Here is an 18,499-nt window from a genome sequence, read left to right as displayed (position 1 = left end):
AGGTACAGTACATTAAAATGTTTTATTTATTTCCTTCCATGATCTTATTGATGTTCTCCCCTATTCTAGTTTTTGTCCCATATCTGGAAAAAAAATCTATAAACAGGCATATATAAATATACAATACTACCTATCCCTTAACTCCATCACCAATTCTAACAACGGACCAAAATCTGCTGGCCTTAGTAGTTCGAACTCTTGAGCAAAAAGGCAAAAATGTCTAAAACTTGTATTTAGCACCGTCTGTAGATTTAGTTCTAGGATTTCATTGAAATGGTGGCAGTAGATATGTGCATAAACTCTGAACAGCCGCCTTAGGATGGGTTGAACAACGCGTTGAATAAAACCCTCGGGGAACGCTCCAGTCACTTTGGAGGGGAAAAAGGATTCGTCGTCAAACTGGTCTTGACACCACCTCATCAAGCATTCAACATACTTGGGAGCACTTACTGATACAGGGGGCTGACCCTTCTGAAAAGCCCAAAGGTATTCGTACTCATTTGTCGCTATCATCCTGGGACATGTTTGCGGTGAACAGAACTCCGTGATGGACCCGTATAACATATTAATCTGATTGTAAAAATCCACGCAATGAACTGCTAGCCACTCATTCTCGTCTTCACCACGCGGTAACTTCACAGCTTGATTGAGTACCCCTTCGGATCCTAGCGTCATTTCCACAATTTGTTTGATATCTTGATGCGTTGTAACTGTAGTGCCTGCTTGCGGTTGCAGGAACGGTTTTTGATGCGATGGAGTGTAATTGAAATCCGTTACATTTTGTAGCTGTTCAGGTGGAGGAGCATGTCTCTTTGGTGTAGTAAAGACGGGAGAAATTCTTCCACGGTCGCTTTCATTGTATTCGTTCACTGGTGTGCTGAAGAAAGCTGACCCATTATTAATATTATTGACATTGTTAGTGTTACTGACATCATTACTCTGCGGATTTAGCTTGGAAGGAGATTCAGGGCCTGTATTATTAGCGATATTAGCCGTATTCCACTTGAAACCCCTGGTGGATCTTATCGTTTGACCGGGACTTATGTGACTGTTTTAGATTAACGTACACGCTGGTTGTTAGTAAAAGATAAACAATAGAGATGATACAGAAACAAAAAGACAGGAACATACAAATTCTGTAAGAAAGACATGTTGATTCGAATTCTTTGTATAGGGTTTTGAAAAAAAAAAATAAATTCAGGAATATTGGCTAATAACCGAGTCTGTTCCGGGACAAGTCCAAAAATTACTTATACGATTAAAGTAGACTAGGCTAAGGCTCTCTCAGATTAGTAGTACTATGCAATTATCATTGTAATTTTTCTAACGTTTTGATATTTCCATTTTGGGACAGTACGTTACCCTTCTTGAGAGCAAAGGAGAAACATTATCACATGATACGATAATATTACCCGACCATGAGTATTACCCGTATGAATTTGACACGTGATAGTCACGTGTCAAATTTTGATCCTGTTTTTATCATGTATTACGGTAATTAGGGGACACTATATTTTTGAGGAGATTCCCTTTCCTTAGATTTTATATTAGTCCCGCCTAAGCTGACAATAGTAGATTATTTTACAGTGCAGGATGCGGATCATAAAGAAGTAAACACACATACACACACATATATATATAAATATATATTGAAGTACTTAGTTACAAGTAAACAGGTGAAATAACGTTTGTCTTCCATTACCTGTGTGTGCGTGTTTTTGTGCCATAAGATAAAAATAGTAAAAGAATAAGAAGGGTAGAAAGAAAGTTTATTCAAAGGAACAAAGCAGGAGGAACGAAAACTAATGTTCAAACCAGTAGACTTCTCAGAAACATCTCCTGTCCCGCCTGATACTGATCTTGCTCCCACACAATCGCCACACCATGTGGTGCCTAGCCAGGACTCCAATTATGACCTTCTACGCCGGGATTCTGATAATAAAACTGAGGGTGAAAAATATCCACACGATGAACTATCTAAACATTTACCGCTATTTCAAAAGAGACCTCTGAGTGATACACCCATATCTAGCAGTTGGAACTCCCCCCGAATCACTGAGGAAAATACCCCTTCAGATTCTCCTGAAAATAGCGCTACAAATTTGAAATCACTCCATCGACTGCATATCAATGACGAGACCACATTGAAGAGTGCTAACATTCCAATGGACGATGTTAACGATTACATTCCTCCATCGGATGAAACAAATGAGGTGACTCGTATTGATTTGAAAGATGTCAAATCCCCTTCCAGGCATCATAAAAGAAGACCTACTACTATCGATGTTCCTGGCTTGACGAAATCCAAGACTTCTCCAGATGGTCTCATATCGAAGGAAGATAGCGGGTCGAAATTGGTTATTGTTATGGTCGGGTTACCAGCCACGGGAAAGTCATTTATTACAAACAAATTATCCCGATTTTTAAATTATTCTTTATACTATTGTAAAGTCTTTAATGTTGGTAACACTAGAAGAAAATTTGCCAAGGAACATGGGTTGAAAGATCAGGATTCAAAGTTTTTTGACCCGAAAAATACCGATTTTACTAGATTGAGAGACAAGTGGGCCATGGATACTCTCGATGAATTGTTAGACTATCTATTGGAAGGTGCCGGATCTGTAGGTATTTTTGATGCTACTAATACTTCCCGTGAGAGAAGGAAAAATGTGTTGGCTAGGATTAGGGAAAGAAGTCCTCATCTGAAAGTTTTATTTTTGGAATCCGTCTGTTCAGATCATGCCTTGGTACAAAAAAATATCAGACTCAAATTATTCGGTCCAGATTATAAGGGTAAGGATCCTGAAAGCTCTTTAAGAGATTTTAAAAGTCGTTTATCAAATTACTTGAAGGCCTATGAACCTATTGAAGATGACGAGAACTTGCAATATATCAAAATGATAGATGTAGGAAAGAAAGTCATCGCATACAACATCCAGGGGTTTTTGGCTTCACAAACAGTTTATTACTTGTTAAACTTTAATTTGGCTGATCGACAAATTTGGATAACAAGAAGTGGTGAAAGTGAAGATAATGTTTATGGTCGTATTGGCGGGAATTCTCATCTAACTCCCCGTGGCCTAAGATTTGCCAAAAGCTTACCAAAATTCATTGCCAGACAAAGAGAAATCTTTTATCAAAACCTTATGCAGCAAAAGAAGAATAATGAAAATTCAGACAACAATTTATACAATGACTTTTTTGTTTGGACTAGTATGCGTGCCAGGACCATAGAAACCGCCCAATATTTCAACGAAGATGATTATCCCATCAAGCAAATGAAAATGCTGGATGAGTTAAGTGCAGGAGATTATGACGGTATGACATATCCAGAGATCAAAAATGATTTCTCAGAAGAATTTGAAAAAAGACAGAAGGACAAATTAAGATATAGATACCCTGGTATTGGTGGTGAATCCTATATGGATGTCATCAATAGACTGAGACCTGTGATCACGGAACTAGAGAGAATCGAGGATAATGTTCTTATTATTACACACCGTGTGGTTGCAAGAGCTTTATTGGGATATTTCATGAACTTGAGTATGGATATTATTGCCAATTTAGATGTCCCATTACATTGCGTTTACTGTCTAGAACCAAAACCCTACGGAATCACTTGGTCATTATGGGAATATGATGAGACATCGGATTCATTTTCTAAGGTCCCACAAACGGACTTGAATACCACAAGAGTGAAAGAAGTTGGACTTGTTTATAATGAAAGAAGGTACTCTGTTATACCAACGGCTCCACCGAGTGCAAGAAGCAGCTTTGCAAGTGACTTCTTGTCAAGAAAGAGATCCAATCTTACTTCTGCGTCTTCTTCTCAGAATGAATTGTCAGTACAGCCCAAAACTAGTGTTAGTGCTCAAACCAATAGCAATAATTCTACCGTCACGGGAAGCAACGTTAACATCAATAATAAAAATGGTGAATCTAAAATGCCATTGTCTGCACCATTGATGACATCCAGTGCTTCCAACAACTTTTTGGATGGCGGCGGTACCTCAATTTCGATTCACCGTCCGAGAATTGTTCCAAACCAAAATAATGTCAACCCTTTATTGGCCAACAATAATAATACGACTTCTGACGCATCTAATATAAAGAAATCAGAACCGACGCCAAGACAGATGTTTGAAATAGATAAGGTGGACGAAAAGTTGTCTATGTTGAAGAACAAAAGTTTTCCATTACATGGTAAAGATTACTCCACTGACAATGATGATAATAACGTCACTGATATCAGGGCAAGGACGATGACTCGGAGCCAAAGCCACGTTTGAAATAATTACGCAAAAGCCAAAAAAAAATGACATAAGAACAAAAACAAAAAAAACAGAAGATTTAACGAATTATTTAAATAGATTAATGAAGTGATACAACCGACAGAGTTTTTTTCAAGGTGTTAAACATCGCGATTTCGTCCATATTTCTATAACCTGCCTCTTTTTTTCCCCAAAGAAAAATTCTGCAAATAGAAATACATGTACGTATATATATGTATATAGAAAGCAATTTAATAGGTATGTTGATTTGAATGAATTATAAAATGAGCAGAAGAATATAAAACTACACTAGACTACTCTAAAGAGCCGTAGATAATTCCAAAGGCGTCAACCCATTGACCAACTCTACCTGTCACACCCAGTATATATTGTCCATTGGGTGGCTGCAATGAAGCAAAACCACCACCATTTTTGTTACCGAACATATCGGTCATTCTACCATGACTTGTTATAATCTGGATGGCATCGATCCAAGCTCCGCACCTTAAGTTGAATCCAATGATCATTTCACCTGGTTCTAACGTAGCATCCGTAAAATTTTGTGTTTCGTGTCCAAACAATACGCTCTTCAGATTTCCTTCGTTTATTGAAGCATGGCTTTTGATAGTTTGGGTAATTTTTGCAAAATAGTTCCTTGGTGGTACAGATGGTTTGGCAGCGGGAGCACGCTTAGTTGGTGTTGCCTCGTCCTTGTAATAAAACCTAACACCGTCCAATGCATAACCATGGTATATTCTCACAGCAGTGACTAGTCTGACATCAAAAGCGATAACACCAACATCGCTGCCACCGTCACTGCAACCGTATAGTGGCGATTTAATACCTTGAACATTCTTAGCGAAGCCATATTTGGACATGTCCAACGGTTGGACGTTCAGCAAAGATGGGAACTTGTCGAATTCGATTTCTGGCGCATTAACAGAGTGTAATTTCAACTTGAAAGTATCGCCGAACTTGGCAAGTTCATTTTTGGGTAATCTGGCACGTAGGTCTTGTAAGGTTACCACAACTTCCCGTTGAGGTCCCTTTCCACCCAAGGAAATTGGTAGATATTCAATATGACCCTTGGCCAGATCATCACAAATGATCTCAATCAGATAAATACCTGTGGGCGACAAGATACGGCAAGTGCCGTTCCCTAATGGGTAGACTGAATGCTTTATGTTGGGAAACCCACCCAGTTTCGTGGGCCTCATGAACGATGGGTCATAATAATCCTGTGGTAAAGTGAAAGAGGGGTGGTATAAGAACCTTATCGTATCGAGACGATGCCACGTGCACTCCTCTTTGGGGAAAATGGGTGGACTAGCACCGGTAGACTTTGTTCTCACAGAGTACGCCTCTTTAGTCAAGAAAGACCTATTCAAAGTGGTGTAGCCTCTTAGCATGACGCCACTCTCCTCGTGAGGACAGCCCAGCAAGTGGCCGATCTCATGCATAAATGCGCCCAAGGTGATCGTCAAACACTCCCAGTAAGTACCACACTCGTTACAGTCATTGGCCACTTCACTGATGGAAGACTTTGTCTCATCAGTAAAATAAGGCACCAGCTGCTCGAGGCAAGTTGGCCATGAGTAGAGCCCGTGCGAACCGAAGATGGCTAGCTTGATGCTATCATCACCACCGCCCAACGCAGCATGGCCTCTAATCAACTTACCATCCCAGTGGGTATCTAAGAACATACAAGCTGCCTGGACAGGTTTCTCGTTGTTGGTGAAGGGCCCCCCATAGTTTTTGAGGGCGTCCATGGCGATGCCAAAAAGGGCGCCGGTGTCCTTCCCCTTAGAGTTCTGTTGAGCTATGTCAGGGTCCTGGATCTCCTTAACCGTCTTTTTCGAACGAACCACATGCACTTTGATGGTGTTCCTCATCGCAGGCTGCTCAAACAGGGTGTCCCACGCGAACTCCTCGACAAAGGGGAAAGTTCTATTGCCCATGCTGTTTCTTAGCATCTGTTCATTAGTGTAGGCCTGCATGAGCCTGGCGCCGAGTCTGAGCTTCTTAATGGCCAGTTCGAGACCATTTCCACCCTCTCTGTCCCTTTGTTCTCGAGGAGAATCGAATTGCAGAGGCGAGTCCTTGGCCAAGATCAAACACAGATGCACCGGAGGATTCTGCGTCAGCGGTGTGTAGTAGCACACGATGGCCTTAGTGGTGTTGGTATCTGTGACAAACGTCAACTTGTTCTCACCGGGGGTCAGTACCACAGTGGCCTTGAAGAACTGGTTATGTATGGGGTAAGTGACGGGAGGCAATTGTGGATGCTGCACCTGAACGGTCTTCGCACCATTTTGCTTGTTGCATTTCCCATGGACGATAAGACAAGGAGACACGATTTGCTCGTTTTCCCTCAGATTAAATAGATCAATATCCTTCGCAGCTGTCATTTTTGTTCCTTTTTTGTTTACCTACTGCTCTCTCAGTTCAGCTTGTCGTATACGATATAACAATAAGAAAGAAGACCTTATTTTGCAACCTCGTTTTCTTTGTTTTCCGGCGACGGCTGATCTTAAATGTCAAACCGAAAACCGTGCTCGAGAGAATTAACTACGCCAAGACACACATTCCCTTCAAGTCCAGGAAGTCCCAACCGTTCCAGGTCTGCTCACACTTGCATGGTGCATTAAGCTCTCGAGAACAATAGATTACGTTATTTTTTGAAAAATTCACCAGATCGTGAGCGATGGAAAACCGGGTGACATACACTATGCGGTGTGGTGTCTGGGTGAGAGCACTGTTTCATCGAGACAAAGGCCTTTGGCGGGTCTGGCTTTGCTTCAATCGCAATAATTGTGTACTCTTGGACTCAGTGTAGTTAACTTAGATCGCCCTTGGTGCTCGACACAGTCTTTGACGTGGTCATTAGGACAATTGGCTATCGCTTTGCTGTTCTTTTTTTTTTCACTTTCCATTTACGGCAGAGGGAAATGGAAAGAACGAAAACGAAGAAAAACAAAACATGTAAGGAGAATCTGAATGGTATATTAGAAGGCAGATTAAAGTCGCGATACGAGAAGCTCATATCTTTCCTTCAGGTCTGTTTCCGCCGCATTGAGACTGATATAATATACAAGTCGGAGCCCGCGTACAATATGTCCCACCACAAGAAACGTGTTTACCCACAGGCTCAGCCCCAGTATGGACAGAGTGCCACTCCTCTGCAGCAGTCAGCGCAATTCATGGCTCCTCAGGACCCGGCAGCCGCTGGAATGAACTATGCGCAGATGGGAATGCCACCGCAACCTGCAATGGCGTCCATGGGCCAACAGCAATTCCTGACACCTGCTCAGGAGCAGTTACACCAGCAAATTGATCAGGCCGCCACTTCCATGAACGATATGCACTTGCACAACGTGCCTCTGGTCGATCCTAACGCTTATATGCAGCAGCAGATCCCCGTGCAGATGGGCACGCCCCTGCAGCAACAGCAACAGCCGCTATCTTCACCCGTTTACGGTCAGCCAAGCGCCGCAATGGGCCAGAGCATGAGACCCATGAACCAGCTGTATCCGATCGATTTGTTGACGGAACTGCCTCCTCCAATTACCGACTTGACCTTGCCTCCCCCACCTTTGGTTATTCCACCAGAGAAAATGCTAGTTCCATCGGAATTGTCAAACGCGTCTCCGGATTATATCAGATCGACTTTGAACGCTGTTCCCAAAAATAGCTCCCTGTTGAAGAAATCTAAGCTACCATTCGGACTGGTTATCAGACCATACCAACACTTGTACGACGATATCGACCCGCCCCCATTAAATGAGGATGGTCTGATCATCCGCTGTCGTCGTTGCCGTTCTTACGTGAACCCCTTCATCACTTTTATCGAGCAAGGCAGAAGGTGGAGATGTAACTTTTGTCGTCTGGCTAATGACGTCCCTATGCAGATGGACCAGAGCGATCCGAACGATCCAAAGAGTAGATATGACAGAAACGAAATTAAATGTGCTGTTATGGAATACATGGCTCCCAAGGAATATACTCTAAGGCAACCTCCTCCGGCCACGTACTGTTTCCTGATCGATGTGTCCCAAGCGTCCATCAAGAGCGGGTTGTTGTCCACCACCATCAACACTCTCTTGCAGAACTTGGATTCCATCCCTAACCACGACGAAAGAACCAGGATTTCCATTCTATGCGTGGACAACGCCATCCATTACTTCAAGATTCCATTGGATTCTGAGAATAATGAAGAATCCACCGACCAAATCAATATGATGGACATTGCCGATTTGGAGGAACCTTTCTTGCCCAGACCAAATTCCATGGTTGTTTCGTTGAAAGCCTGCAGACGAAACATTGAGACTCTATTGACCAAGATCCCTGAAATCTTCCAGTACAATTTGATCACCAGTTTTGCGTTGGGCCCCGCTTTGAAGTCGGCCTACCATTTGATTGGTGGTGTTGGTGGTAAAATCATCATAGTATCAGGTACTTTGCCTAATCTGGGCATAGGGAAATTGCAAAGAAGAAACGAAAGCGGTGTTGTCAACACGTCAAAGGAAACTGCCCAATTGCTGTCTTGTCAAGACTCATTTTATAAAAACTTCACCATTGATTGTTCTAAAGTGCAAATTACTGTGGATTTATTCTTGGCCTCTGAGGATTACATGGATGTTGCATCATTGTCCAATTTAAGCCGTTTCACCGCTGGTCAAACCCATTTCTACCCCGGATTTTCAGGTAAAAATCCAAACGATATTGTCAAATTTTCCACTGAATTCGCCAAACACATTTCCATGGATTTCTGCATGGAAACTGTTATGAGAGCCCGTGGTTCCACAGGTTTAAGAATGTCCAGATTTTATGGCCATTTCTTCAACAGATCCTCTGATTTGTGTGCATTTTCCACCATGCCAAGAGATCAATCATATTTGTTTGAAGTCAACGTCGATGAATCTATCATGACCGAATACTGTTACATTCAAGTAGCAGTGCTATTATCTTTGAATAACAGTCAACGTAGAATCAGAATCATTACATTGGCCATGCCTACCACGGAATCCTTGGCCGAAGTATATGCATCTGCTGATCAATTAGCCATAGCGTCATTTTACAACGCTAAGGCGGTGGAAAAGGCATTAAATTCCAGTTTGGACGAAGCAAGAGTGTTGATTAATAAATCAGTGCAAGATATTTTAGCCACATACAAGAAGGAAATAGTGGTATCTAACACTGCAGGTGGTGCTCCATTAAGGTTATGTGCCAATCTAAGAATGTTCCCGTTATTGATGCATTCTTTAACTAAGCACATGGCATTTAGATCTGGTATTGTTCCGAGTGATCATCGTGCCTCTGCTTTGAATTGCCTAGAATCATTACCGTTGAAATACCTAATCAAAAACATCTACCCTGACGTTTATTCATTGCATGATATGGCCGATGAGGCTGGTTTACCAGTACAAACTGAAGATGGCGAAACCACTGGCACAATTGTTTTACCTCCACCCATCAATGCCACCTCTTCACTGTTTGAAAGATACGGCTTATACTTGGTAGATAATGGTAATGAATTATTTTTGTGGATGGGCGGTGACGCTGTCCCAGCATTAGTATTTGACGTGTTTGGTACTCAAGATATCTTTGACATTCCAATTGGCAAGCAGGAAATACCTATTGTGGAGAATTCAGAATTCAACCAAAGAGTAAGAAACATTATCAACCAACTGAGAAGTCATGACGATATTATCACCTACCCGTCGTTGTATATTGTTAGAGGTTCTTCTTTGAGTGAGCCTGTAAACCATGCATCTGCTAGGGAAGTCGCAACTCTGAGACTATGGGCTTCGAGTACCTTAGTAGAGGATAAGATTTTGAATAACGAAAGTTACAGAGAGTTCTTACAAATCATGAAAGCTAGAATCAGTAAATAAGGTTAAAAAAACATCCTGAAAACAGAAACCAAATTTTTTTATCGATTGAAGTCTTGCTTTCTGACCTTACTATGTATATTGAACAATTATTTTAATTTTTTACCTCTTATATCTTTATTCTATTTTTCAACCATCTTACAAATAAAGGATGAGAACCGTAAGCATAAAGTGAAACAAAAAATGATTAGTGAGCAATTTGACTTGATTCAATGCATATTATTGATCTTTTCAAACCAGAGTTAACTTCGAACCTTTGGGACTGAATAGGTAGGTTTTCGGAAGTGATTTTATCATTCAGATACTTCTCAAATTCAACGATGCTACCACCAACACCAAAATAAATATCCTTCGCTGCCACATAAGTCTGAATTTCAGTGTGTGGTAACCCATGTATGTCAAGTATTGTTTCTGCGATAACAGGTAAATTATCAGGTTGGTAAATTGTTTCAGAGGTCAACGACAAAACCTTTCTGTTTCCTGACAACATTCCATGAATTAAATTACTGAACTTACGTCCCCACGATCCAGATATAAGAACAATGGTAATATTTCTACCTTTGATGTCGTCATAAAAGGCGGTTAGCAACTTTGGGGACAGAAGCAACTCTTCGCTGTTTATTGGAATATTATCACATTCGTCCCTCTGCAAAGAACACCATTCTTCATTTGTTAAAACAGTTTTACCCCATGTTATAAGTAAATTCGGTATAGTAACCAATCTTAATACACTAGCGTTATAATCAGACAAAATGAACTTTAAGCTTTTAGATTTATCATTCCGTAGGAGAGCCGATCGGAACAGAAATTCTGAAGGCAATGCTGTCCCACAGCCTATTTCTAAAACCACATCAATATCAGTAATCGTCTTGTCAACTTTTTCGGACAGTAAATCCACCAAGTCATAAGAACACTCCCATGATTTCAAGCCCCCTTCATAGACATTTTTTCTCAGGTCTTCAGAAGTATCGCCAAGTAAAATATCCAACTCCGTAGAGTTGTTAGTGGATTCGGCATCTGCCTCTAACATCAGTTGATGTTTGACATCGAATAGTTCCCTTCTGATTAATGGCATTTTATGCAATGAGGATTGGAACTCTTCAAAAGTCAATCTAACATCCTGAAGACTCTGCAATATCGTTTCGATATTTTCGACTTTTGGTTGGACGACACTGGATTGCAACAAAAAATCAGAATCTAGCGGATTGATGCAAGTAGGGGTCTCTCCATTTACTTCGGTAGATTTAATAGAGGCTTCTGCTTGGGCAACAAGTTCATCATCGTCGAAGTCATTCGAAGTAAAGCCGAAGGAAAACGACATCTTTCTAGCGACAAGTGATTGCAGTACTCTTCTTTCTATTTGAGTACTCGCTTCATATATTTACAAAATCGATGACATGTATACTTTTATGTATATTTTTTTAAATGAATTTTTCACCTCGAGATTTTTCATTTTTCACTTTCTTTAAAGTTATATAATGCACGTTGAAAGATACGCAGGCAAAGGATTAAGTGAATTTAACCGTCGGATCATGACCAAAAAAACCAATTACGGATGTATACAAATGAAAATTATCAGTCTTCAAGCACGAAATATTCAAAACAATTCTCTAGTCTATTTATTTAGATTGAACTTGAGAATAACCGCCCCATGGGTTGGCATTTTTTGACTTTAAATATTCATCAGATTTCAACTGCCATTCTCTGTTCATAGTCTTTGGAATTTCAGGATTGGCCAATAATCTTATTAAACCGAAAAGGCCTAATGACATTCCTAACCCCAAAAAGACCCCTTTAGTTATGAAGGAAACGTCGCCTTCTCCATGCACAGGTCTTCTAGGGCCCCATTCACCATAGGATATATACCAAGCTGCTTTTATTTCATTGCTATTTAAGTTTTTCCAGGAAAGCTTCTGACGTTCCATCAGATTATCAGCGATTTCTTTCTGTTCTACGTTTGGCATGTTTTCCCATCTTTCAGGCAGATCTGTCAATGTCGCTTTAGAGAGAGCTTTTGTGTGAACAAATCTTGTTCCACTTAGCCTGGCCCCATTTGTAAGGGAAATACGCAGCACTGTAAATTTGTGCTTATACACTTTGCATGTCAGTAAACGGATTGTTCTTGCACATTTGAGAGTAGAAATTGTATATTTTTTACATACTTTTATATTTTTTTGTATGACGTTATTCCATCTCGGAAATACCCTGCAAGGAAATTAAAAAGGAACAATGAGCCTATTGTTCAATGCAATAGTGATATATCAGATTTCAAGTTAAGAAAAACTCTATTGTCTTTCGTCTTTTGTACGGTATTTTCTGAACCCCTCAGCCATTTTTAAGGGGTCTGTGATAATAATTTTCAAGCGTTCGTTACGTTATCCAGGAAAAAATCACTGGCCCATTATAATGTAAGAAATAATGGAGAATAGAATTAGTACAATTGTGCCGGGATATATAGACATAAAATAATATATGCTGCATCGTAAAACTGAACGCCAATGGATGAATGAGTGAAATGCCTACCAAAATGACTCTTTGGATGTTTGTTGAAGAATGGAGGATATGCTCATACGATGTTGAAATTTGACTGGCAACTCCCGAGGTACTTTCAGGCAACGCCTTTTACGCGTTGATGGTTGCGAATCATTGGATTTATCATTTTGCAATTGCCTAGACTCCCTTATAGATATCTGAACCATACTTTCTTCTATTTCCCTTCTTTTTGCAGGATCGTCAATGACAACTTTATCCCATTTAATCCATGCCATAGGCAAATTGATAAATTTTCTATATTCCAGAAACTCGTACCCAATCTTGGTATCTAAATCAACACCGTCAAAATTCACAACAAATTTTTTATTGTCCCTCGACATATCTTGGTTTTCGTCGTTATTACCACCATATAAGAAAATGAACTTCAACATATTCCAAAGAGGCGCCAAGTGGGTCGGATCCACAGGAAACTTCTCGGATATTGATTGATTATCCGTTAAAAGCATGTCCATGTCCTTCAATAATATTGTGATTTGTAGATCGAGCACGAGCTTATTGTCCTTTTCATCTACAAAATAATAAAGTGGTAAAAATCTTCTGTAATCGCGTTTATCATTGAAGTCAATTATTTTCAAACCTAGCGGATATAAGTCCCTTACGGCACGCCTATAAGAAATTTCCTCCAATTCTTTCTCTCTTTCCATTTGTTTAGTTTTCTCCAAAGTAGCTTTTTCCAATCTTTCCATTTCTAAGATCTTCTGTTTCTCTTGTTCTTCGATTCTTTTCTTCTCATCTTCAGCCAGTTTTTGCAATAGTTCCTGTTCTTTCTTTCTCTTCTTTTCTAATCTTTTCTTCCTGTATTCCTCTTCTTCTTTAAGTCTTGCTTCTCTTTCAGCAGCGGTTTCTTCATGAATCTTATTCACTTCTACAGGCTTAGCTTTCTTGGGGGAATGGAGCTCCATAGAAAGTGGCGAAACACTCTTCGATTTTTCTTCATTTTGCAAGGCAATTGTCTTACGCCGTTTCCAATCACTAGGATATCGAAAACCATCAATTTCGTTCTCTCCATGCCTTTTACCTAAATCCGAAGTTGCACCATTCTTGGCGTCGCGGTCATCACTAGAATCGCCACCTGTAGCGTTGGGTAGTTCAGTATCATCATCTTTGCCTCCAATCTTGGGTGTGGTATTTCTTTGATCTGTCGGTACAGGGGATTGCGTTTTCTCTCTCCTATTTTCATGTGCCTCCGAATTATACTTTCTCTCGTTGTCATCATCGTCATCATCGTCATCATCGTCATCATCATTCAAATGTTTTTTTGAGTGATTATCGATCGATTTTTCGATTAATTGAATCTCCTCACTATTTGTTATTCCCATTATGCTGTTTTTGGCATAGTACAAAGCGGTATGCCCCTTCCTATCTCTTTTTGTTGGATCCGCCCCTGCTTCTAATAGCAATTTAACAGTTCCAATGTGGCCACGTCCAACAGCTACCATTAGAGAAGACGTTTTACTTTCTCTCGACGTTTGATTGACTGGGAACCCAAATGCCAAAAAGATACTTGTGATATCCTCATGGCCGCATTTAACACTTTCGAAAAAGGACCTTAAATCTATCTTACCACCGTTTTCTACATATGTACCAACATATGGTAAATGTCCCTCCTTTGAGGCCTTGAATAGTTTTTCTTTGCCCGCCCTCGAAGTAACGTCAGTCCAATAAAACTCTTCCTCTGGGGCCTTTTCATCGATATTTGAGACCATAGGAGAGGATTCACTGTCTTTTCTATTTTCAGGTTTAGTGTTATCGTCGAAACATGGACGATCTGTTGTGTCCATATTGTTGTCATAAATAGATTTGTCCTTGTGAAGGCCTGCGCCGTGAGTCCATCTTTTGGTGGCTACGCTTAATCTTTTCTTTATTTCACGTAAAATGTTTTGGTCTTCCTCATCATCAAATTCAGATTCATCGTCAACAGACTCAAAGGCAGTTAAACCTTTGGCGTTACGTATAGTCGGATCCGCATCATTCTTTAGAAGATACTTAACGACATCCAAATGACCATTGGCAGATGCATCGATCAAGGGGGTATCACCAAACATCTCGATAGACTTAATATTTACATCCGCACCGTTTTCTATCAGTAGTTCCACAATTTCAATATGGCCTTGTAAAGCTGCTTCATGCAAAGCGGTGTTACCAGCATTATCTTGATCATTAATGTCGTAACCTCCTTCTTCAAGCATTTTTTTCACCACGTCAAATTTACCCTTATCACAAGCAATTTGAAGCCTTGTTCTTCCGCCTGAATCCCTATAGATACCCTTTTTCTGTTTAGGACGTTTGGAAACGGCTATATGAGGTTTTTTGCTACCATCATTAGTTTTAGACACTGAGATCTTCTGGGCATTCTGCGCCGGCGAAGAATTCATATTATGGAAATTTTTGTTGACTTCCTTAATGGGAGAAGAACCGCCTTTGAATAAGCTACTGGATAAAACAATATTTTTTGTATCGTCGATATCTGACAGCTCAGAATCTGATTCGTTGTTAAACATAGCGCTTGTGATCGTATCCAGTTGGTCGCCCCTCACCAATTTACGACGGCCTAGTTTTGCTGGAGAATTGGGTGCTGTCGGATCATCACTTCCCACATCATCTGTATCCTTATCGGAGTTACTATACTCTATATCATCTCCCTCTTTGCCTGGTCCTGGATCCGTTAGCACTTCATCGCTTAAGTCGTTTTCTTCAGTGGCTCCCAAGCCCTCTTCCTGTATGAAATCGTCGACTGTTTTTCTCTTTGGCTCTTTCAGCATCGCTCGCAGTTGGTCTCTTGAGAAAGGCTGGTGGCTTTGAATATCGACATTACGTACATCGGCTAATGACGATAAAGCATTTGCTGGTGTTGGTTGGTTCGTTTCTACATTTGTTTCAGGAGGACCACCCTCATAAACTTCACGTCCATGCGAGCTCGCGTTATCGTGCTGAATTGCAACTTCCGGTTGATTAGCAATAGCTGGAGCAACATCATGAGCGCTTGCAGCATCCGCGCCAGATGGTACATCAGTGTCTTGAACTTCAGTTGGCTTTTCCGCAAACGGCTCCTCCCCCTTCTGCTCACTGACGAGGTCTCCTTCTTCCGGGGTCTCTTGCTTGGATATCTTTTCCAGCTCCTCTCGCCTTGTGCTGACATTTGAAAGATAGCTACTCAACGACCTCTTCTTTTGCGGCTGTTTCGTATTAATGTCACTCATGTCGACATGAACCTCTACACCGATCTGTTGTGCCACGTACACGGAGATCCTGTTGTTGCTTTGTGTAACTGTCCTATGGTTTTCTCCCTATGGTAGTGAATGTAATATAGTAGCAAAGGGCACAAAATTACCCGGCGGGATCTCATCGATGTATTATTAAAAACACATCAGTAACACATAAGTACCTTACCAACACCACTTCCGCAAGAATAGACTAGCTTCACTCCCGTCTTATCTCAGCAGGATTTTTCAACAAGAGAGAACAGAATGTGGGTATAAAAAAACAAAAGACAAAGCAAAAAGTACAAAAGTAGTTATAAAGTGCAGGAGAAAGAAAGAGGGTTACGGTACCGTGGGGCCGCCCAGTAATCTTGCCTATGGTAGTTTTCTATATTCATGGGCCTGCACGTTAGTATTTGCATTGAGAGCGACTTCCCACTGCATCAGCTGGAAAACTAGCCCCATGGGGGGGCTTATCTTGTCTGCTCTTGATTTCAGCAGATCGTACGCGTGTCTCAGGCCCAAATGATGGTACTTCATGATGTATGCAATCACCAGCGTCGCAGACCTCGACAGCCCACATTGGCAATGTATCAGGATTTTCTCCCTCTTCGCTGCAGCTGCGTGAATAATGCTGGTCAGGGACAGCAGGTCCATCGTGATGTTGGAGTCGTGTTCCCACCGGCAGTGGTGATACTCTATGGCGGGAACCTGCGTTTGCAAGTCTCGTGTCTCCTCAGCAACGTTAATAACTACATCAAATGGCAAAAGCTCCTTCACCGTGGGTTCCGAATAGAGGTAGATACGCTCCGGAAGAACAAGCAGTGGGCCTTTCGGGTAGATTTTGCACATGTCCAGGCTCGAGCACGGTATGGCCTCGCAGTCTTCGTCCAGGCAACGCTTCTCTGTACTTCTGCCATCCGTGGCCAACATGGGCAGACGGGGCTTCTCTCCACCACTGAGCAAGTTGCCTGATGCTCGCGTGGGTGATGTGTATATGTTCATGCTATGTTCGTGGCTACAAGGGCACAGCCGTACGTGTTATTGTTAGTGTAGGATGGCAATCTCAACTCTGTTGCTGATCCTGTTCCGCTCGCTCTTTTATATCGACCAACATACCGTAAAGGGGACAAGAGCAGATTAAAGTTATTACTTTTCGATCACCCAAATAGGAAACCGCCTTCCAAAAAGGGAGCTGCCAAGAGCGCGCCGTACGAAGCAAAAACCCTTTTTTACATTTTAAAGATACGCCCTATTCTGATGATATACATCTAGGAAAAGAATGCGGAATGTATCCCATCATCCCTGGAGATGCGACCGCTGCAAGGCTGGGTTCTCCCTCTTTCTCAGGTATGTATCAGCGTAGTGAAGCCAGCTGCTTGTGAGCTTCAGTTTTCCTAACCGAAAACTGACTGTGCACACATTGGAAACGCCCGCAGTAAATGTTTCTTTCTTTTTTTCTCGCTTACCATTGCAGAGACTGGAAAAGAAAAAGAAGAGGAATATCGAAATTGAACTTCATTATTTTCTCGAGGAAAGAATGCGACAGGAAAACAGGCGAGATATATCCACGATGGCACCACCTTTCTTCCATGATATACCTAGGGATATTAATGGCCTATTGAACAGAGACTTCTTCCACACTAGTCCGCTTTCTTTGAGTGTGTCGACCACTACACAAAATGGAGTCAACTTTACTCTGAAGGGGAAGCAGGTCACGAAGGATGGCCCTATTCAAACCAGTGTTGAAGGTCGGTTCTGCGACAGGAAAGAAGGAGTTTCGCTGTCTCAAGGCTGGTCGAACAGGAGCAAACTGAACACAAGACTGGAGTTTTCAAAGATAGCACCTGGTTGGAAGGGTGACGTCAATGCGTGTTTGACTCCCCAGGCCATCAAGAACGCTAAACTCAATCTGAGCTATGCGCAACAATCCTTCAGTGCGAGAAGTTCCATGGACATTTTGCAACTCAAGGACTTTGTCGGAAGCATCAGTTTAGGCCGTGACGGGTTCGTTGGCGGCACGGAGATTGCTTACGACATTCCCAGTGGGAGTTTGGCCCGCTACGCCATGTCATTGGGTTATCTTGCAAGGGACTACTCTTTCGTGCTATCCACGAACAATAGACAATGCGCTTCTGCTTCCTTCTTCCAAAACATCAATCGTTACTTGCAGGTGGGAGCTAAAGCCACAGTGCAATCGAAGACAAGTTCCAATATGAACATTGAGTTCGTTACTAGATACCTACCCGATTCCTCCTCGCAAGTTAAGGCAAAGATTACAGATTCGGGCCTGACTACACTGTCCTTCAAGCAAAGTCTGAGAAAAGACATCTCTTTGGGAGTGGGTATGTCTTTCAATGTGCTACAGCTGGCTGAGCCTGTTCATAAGTTTGGCTGGTCTTTGTCCTTCTCAGCATGATTGAGCTTCTCTTCATGTAACCGTAACTTAATAACGCTTTTGTACTTTTTTGATAGAATTTTTCTTCCACTTTTGGTTTAGCTTATTAAAATAGTATATATGTTTGCATCAAAGCCTGGGCATCGGTATTTATATCGCGTCCTACGACCACTGTTTTATCAACTG

The 18,499-nt window shown here is 41.5% G+C and overlaps 9 protein-coding genes across 9 annotated transcripts; 3 read left to right on the top strand and 6 right to left on the bottom strand.

Annotated features, from left to right (window-relative positions):
- Positions 1–126: 126 nt before the first annotated feature.
- On the bottom strand, positions 127–1,151 carry MOB1 (Mob1p; the record flags this gene model as incomplete). The annotated part of the gene is made up of 2 exons (XM_056228674.1): positions 127–1,048; positions 1,132–1,151. The coding sequence occupies 2 exons, from the start codon at positions 1,149–1,151 to the stop codon at positions 127–129; spliced, it is 942 nt and encodes a 313-aa protein (XP_056088372.1).
- A 654-nt stretch (positions 1,152–1,805) lies between these two features.
- Positions 1,806–4,289, top strand: PFK26 (6-phosphofructo-2-kinase; the record flags this gene model as incomplete). Its single annotated transcript, XM_056228673.1, has 1 exon — positions 1,806–4,289. The coding sequence occupies one exon, from the start codon at positions 1,806–1,808 to the stop codon at positions 4,287–4,289; it is 2,484 nt and encodes an 827-aa protein (XP_056088371.1).
- Positions 4,290–4,585: 296 nt separating this feature from the next.
- SKDI09G0620 (putative metalloendopeptidase) lies at positions 4,586–6,679 on the bottom strand (the record flags this gene model as incomplete). Its single annotated transcript, XM_056228672.1, has 1 exon — positions 4,586–6,679. One exon carries the CDS (start codon positions 6,677–6,679, stop codon positions 4,586–4,588), a length of 2,094 nt encoding a protein of 697 aa, XP_056088370.1.
- A 705-nt stretch (positions 6,680–7,384) lies between these two features.
- SEC24 (COPII subunit SEC24) lies at positions 7,385–10,165 on the top strand (the record flags this gene model as incomplete). Its single annotated transcript, XM_056228671.1, has 1 exon — positions 7,385–10,165. One exon carries the CDS (start codon positions 7,385–7,387, stop codon positions 10,163–10,165), a length of 2,781 nt encoding a protein of 926 aa, XP_056088369.1.
- A 184-nt stretch (positions 10,166–10,349) lies between these two features.
- HPM1 (protein-histidine N-methyltransferase) lies at positions 10,350–11,483 on the bottom strand (the record flags this gene model as incomplete). Its single annotated transcript, XM_056228669.1, has 1 exon — positions 10,350–11,483. One exon carries the CDS (start codon positions 11,481–11,483, stop codon positions 10,350–10,352), a length of 1,134 nt encoding a protein of 377 aa, XP_056088368.1.
- Positions 11,484–11,781: 298 nt separating this feature from the next.
- On the bottom strand, positions 11,782–12,126 carry COX5B (cytochrome c oxidase subunit Vb; the record flags this gene model as incomplete). The annotated part of the gene is made up of 1 exon (XM_056228668.1): positions 11,782–12,126. One exon carries the CDS (start codon positions 12,124–12,126, stop codon positions 11,782–11,784), a length of 345 nt encoding a protein of 114 aa, XP_056088367.1.
- A 555-nt stretch (positions 12,127–12,681) lies between these two features.
- On the bottom strand, positions 12,682–15,915 carry HOS4 (Hos4p; the record flags this gene model as incomplete). Its single annotated transcript, XM_056228667.1, has 1 exon — positions 12,682–15,915. The coding sequence occupies one exon, from the start codon at positions 15,913–15,915 to the stop codon at positions 12,682–12,684; it is 3,234 nt and encodes a 1,077-aa protein (XP_056088366.1).
- Positions 15,916–16,290: 375 nt separating this feature from the next.
- On the bottom strand, positions 16,291–16,920 carry SDP1 (mitogen-activated protein kinase tyrosine protein phosphatase SDP1; the record flags this gene model as incomplete). The annotated part of the gene is made up of 1 exon (XM_056228666.1): positions 16,291–16,920. The coding sequence occupies one exon, from the start codon at positions 16,918–16,920 to the stop codon at positions 16,291–16,293; it is 630 nt and encodes a 209-aa protein (XP_056088365.1).
- Positions 16,921–17,488: 568 nt separating this feature from the next.
- POR2 (putative porin POR2) lies at positions 17,489–18,334 on the top strand (the record flags this gene model as incomplete). Its single annotated transcript, XM_056228665.1, has 1 exon — positions 17,489–18,334. One exon carries the CDS (start codon positions 17,489–17,491, stop codon positions 18,332–18,334), a length of 846 nt encoding a protein of 281 aa, XP_056088364.1.
- Between the last annotated feature and the right edge of the window lie 165 nt (positions 18,335–18,499).

This window comes from Saccharomyces kudriavzevii, assembly GCF_947243775.1.
Source record: "Saccharomyces kudriavzevii IFO 1802 strain IFO1802 genome assembly, chromosome: 9".
Lineage (NCBI taxonomy): Eukaryota > Fungi > Ascomycota > Saccharomycetes > Saccharomycetales > Saccharomycetaceae > Saccharomyces > Saccharomyces kudriavzevii.
This window is presented reverse-complemented; position numbering and strand designations above follow the sequence as displayed.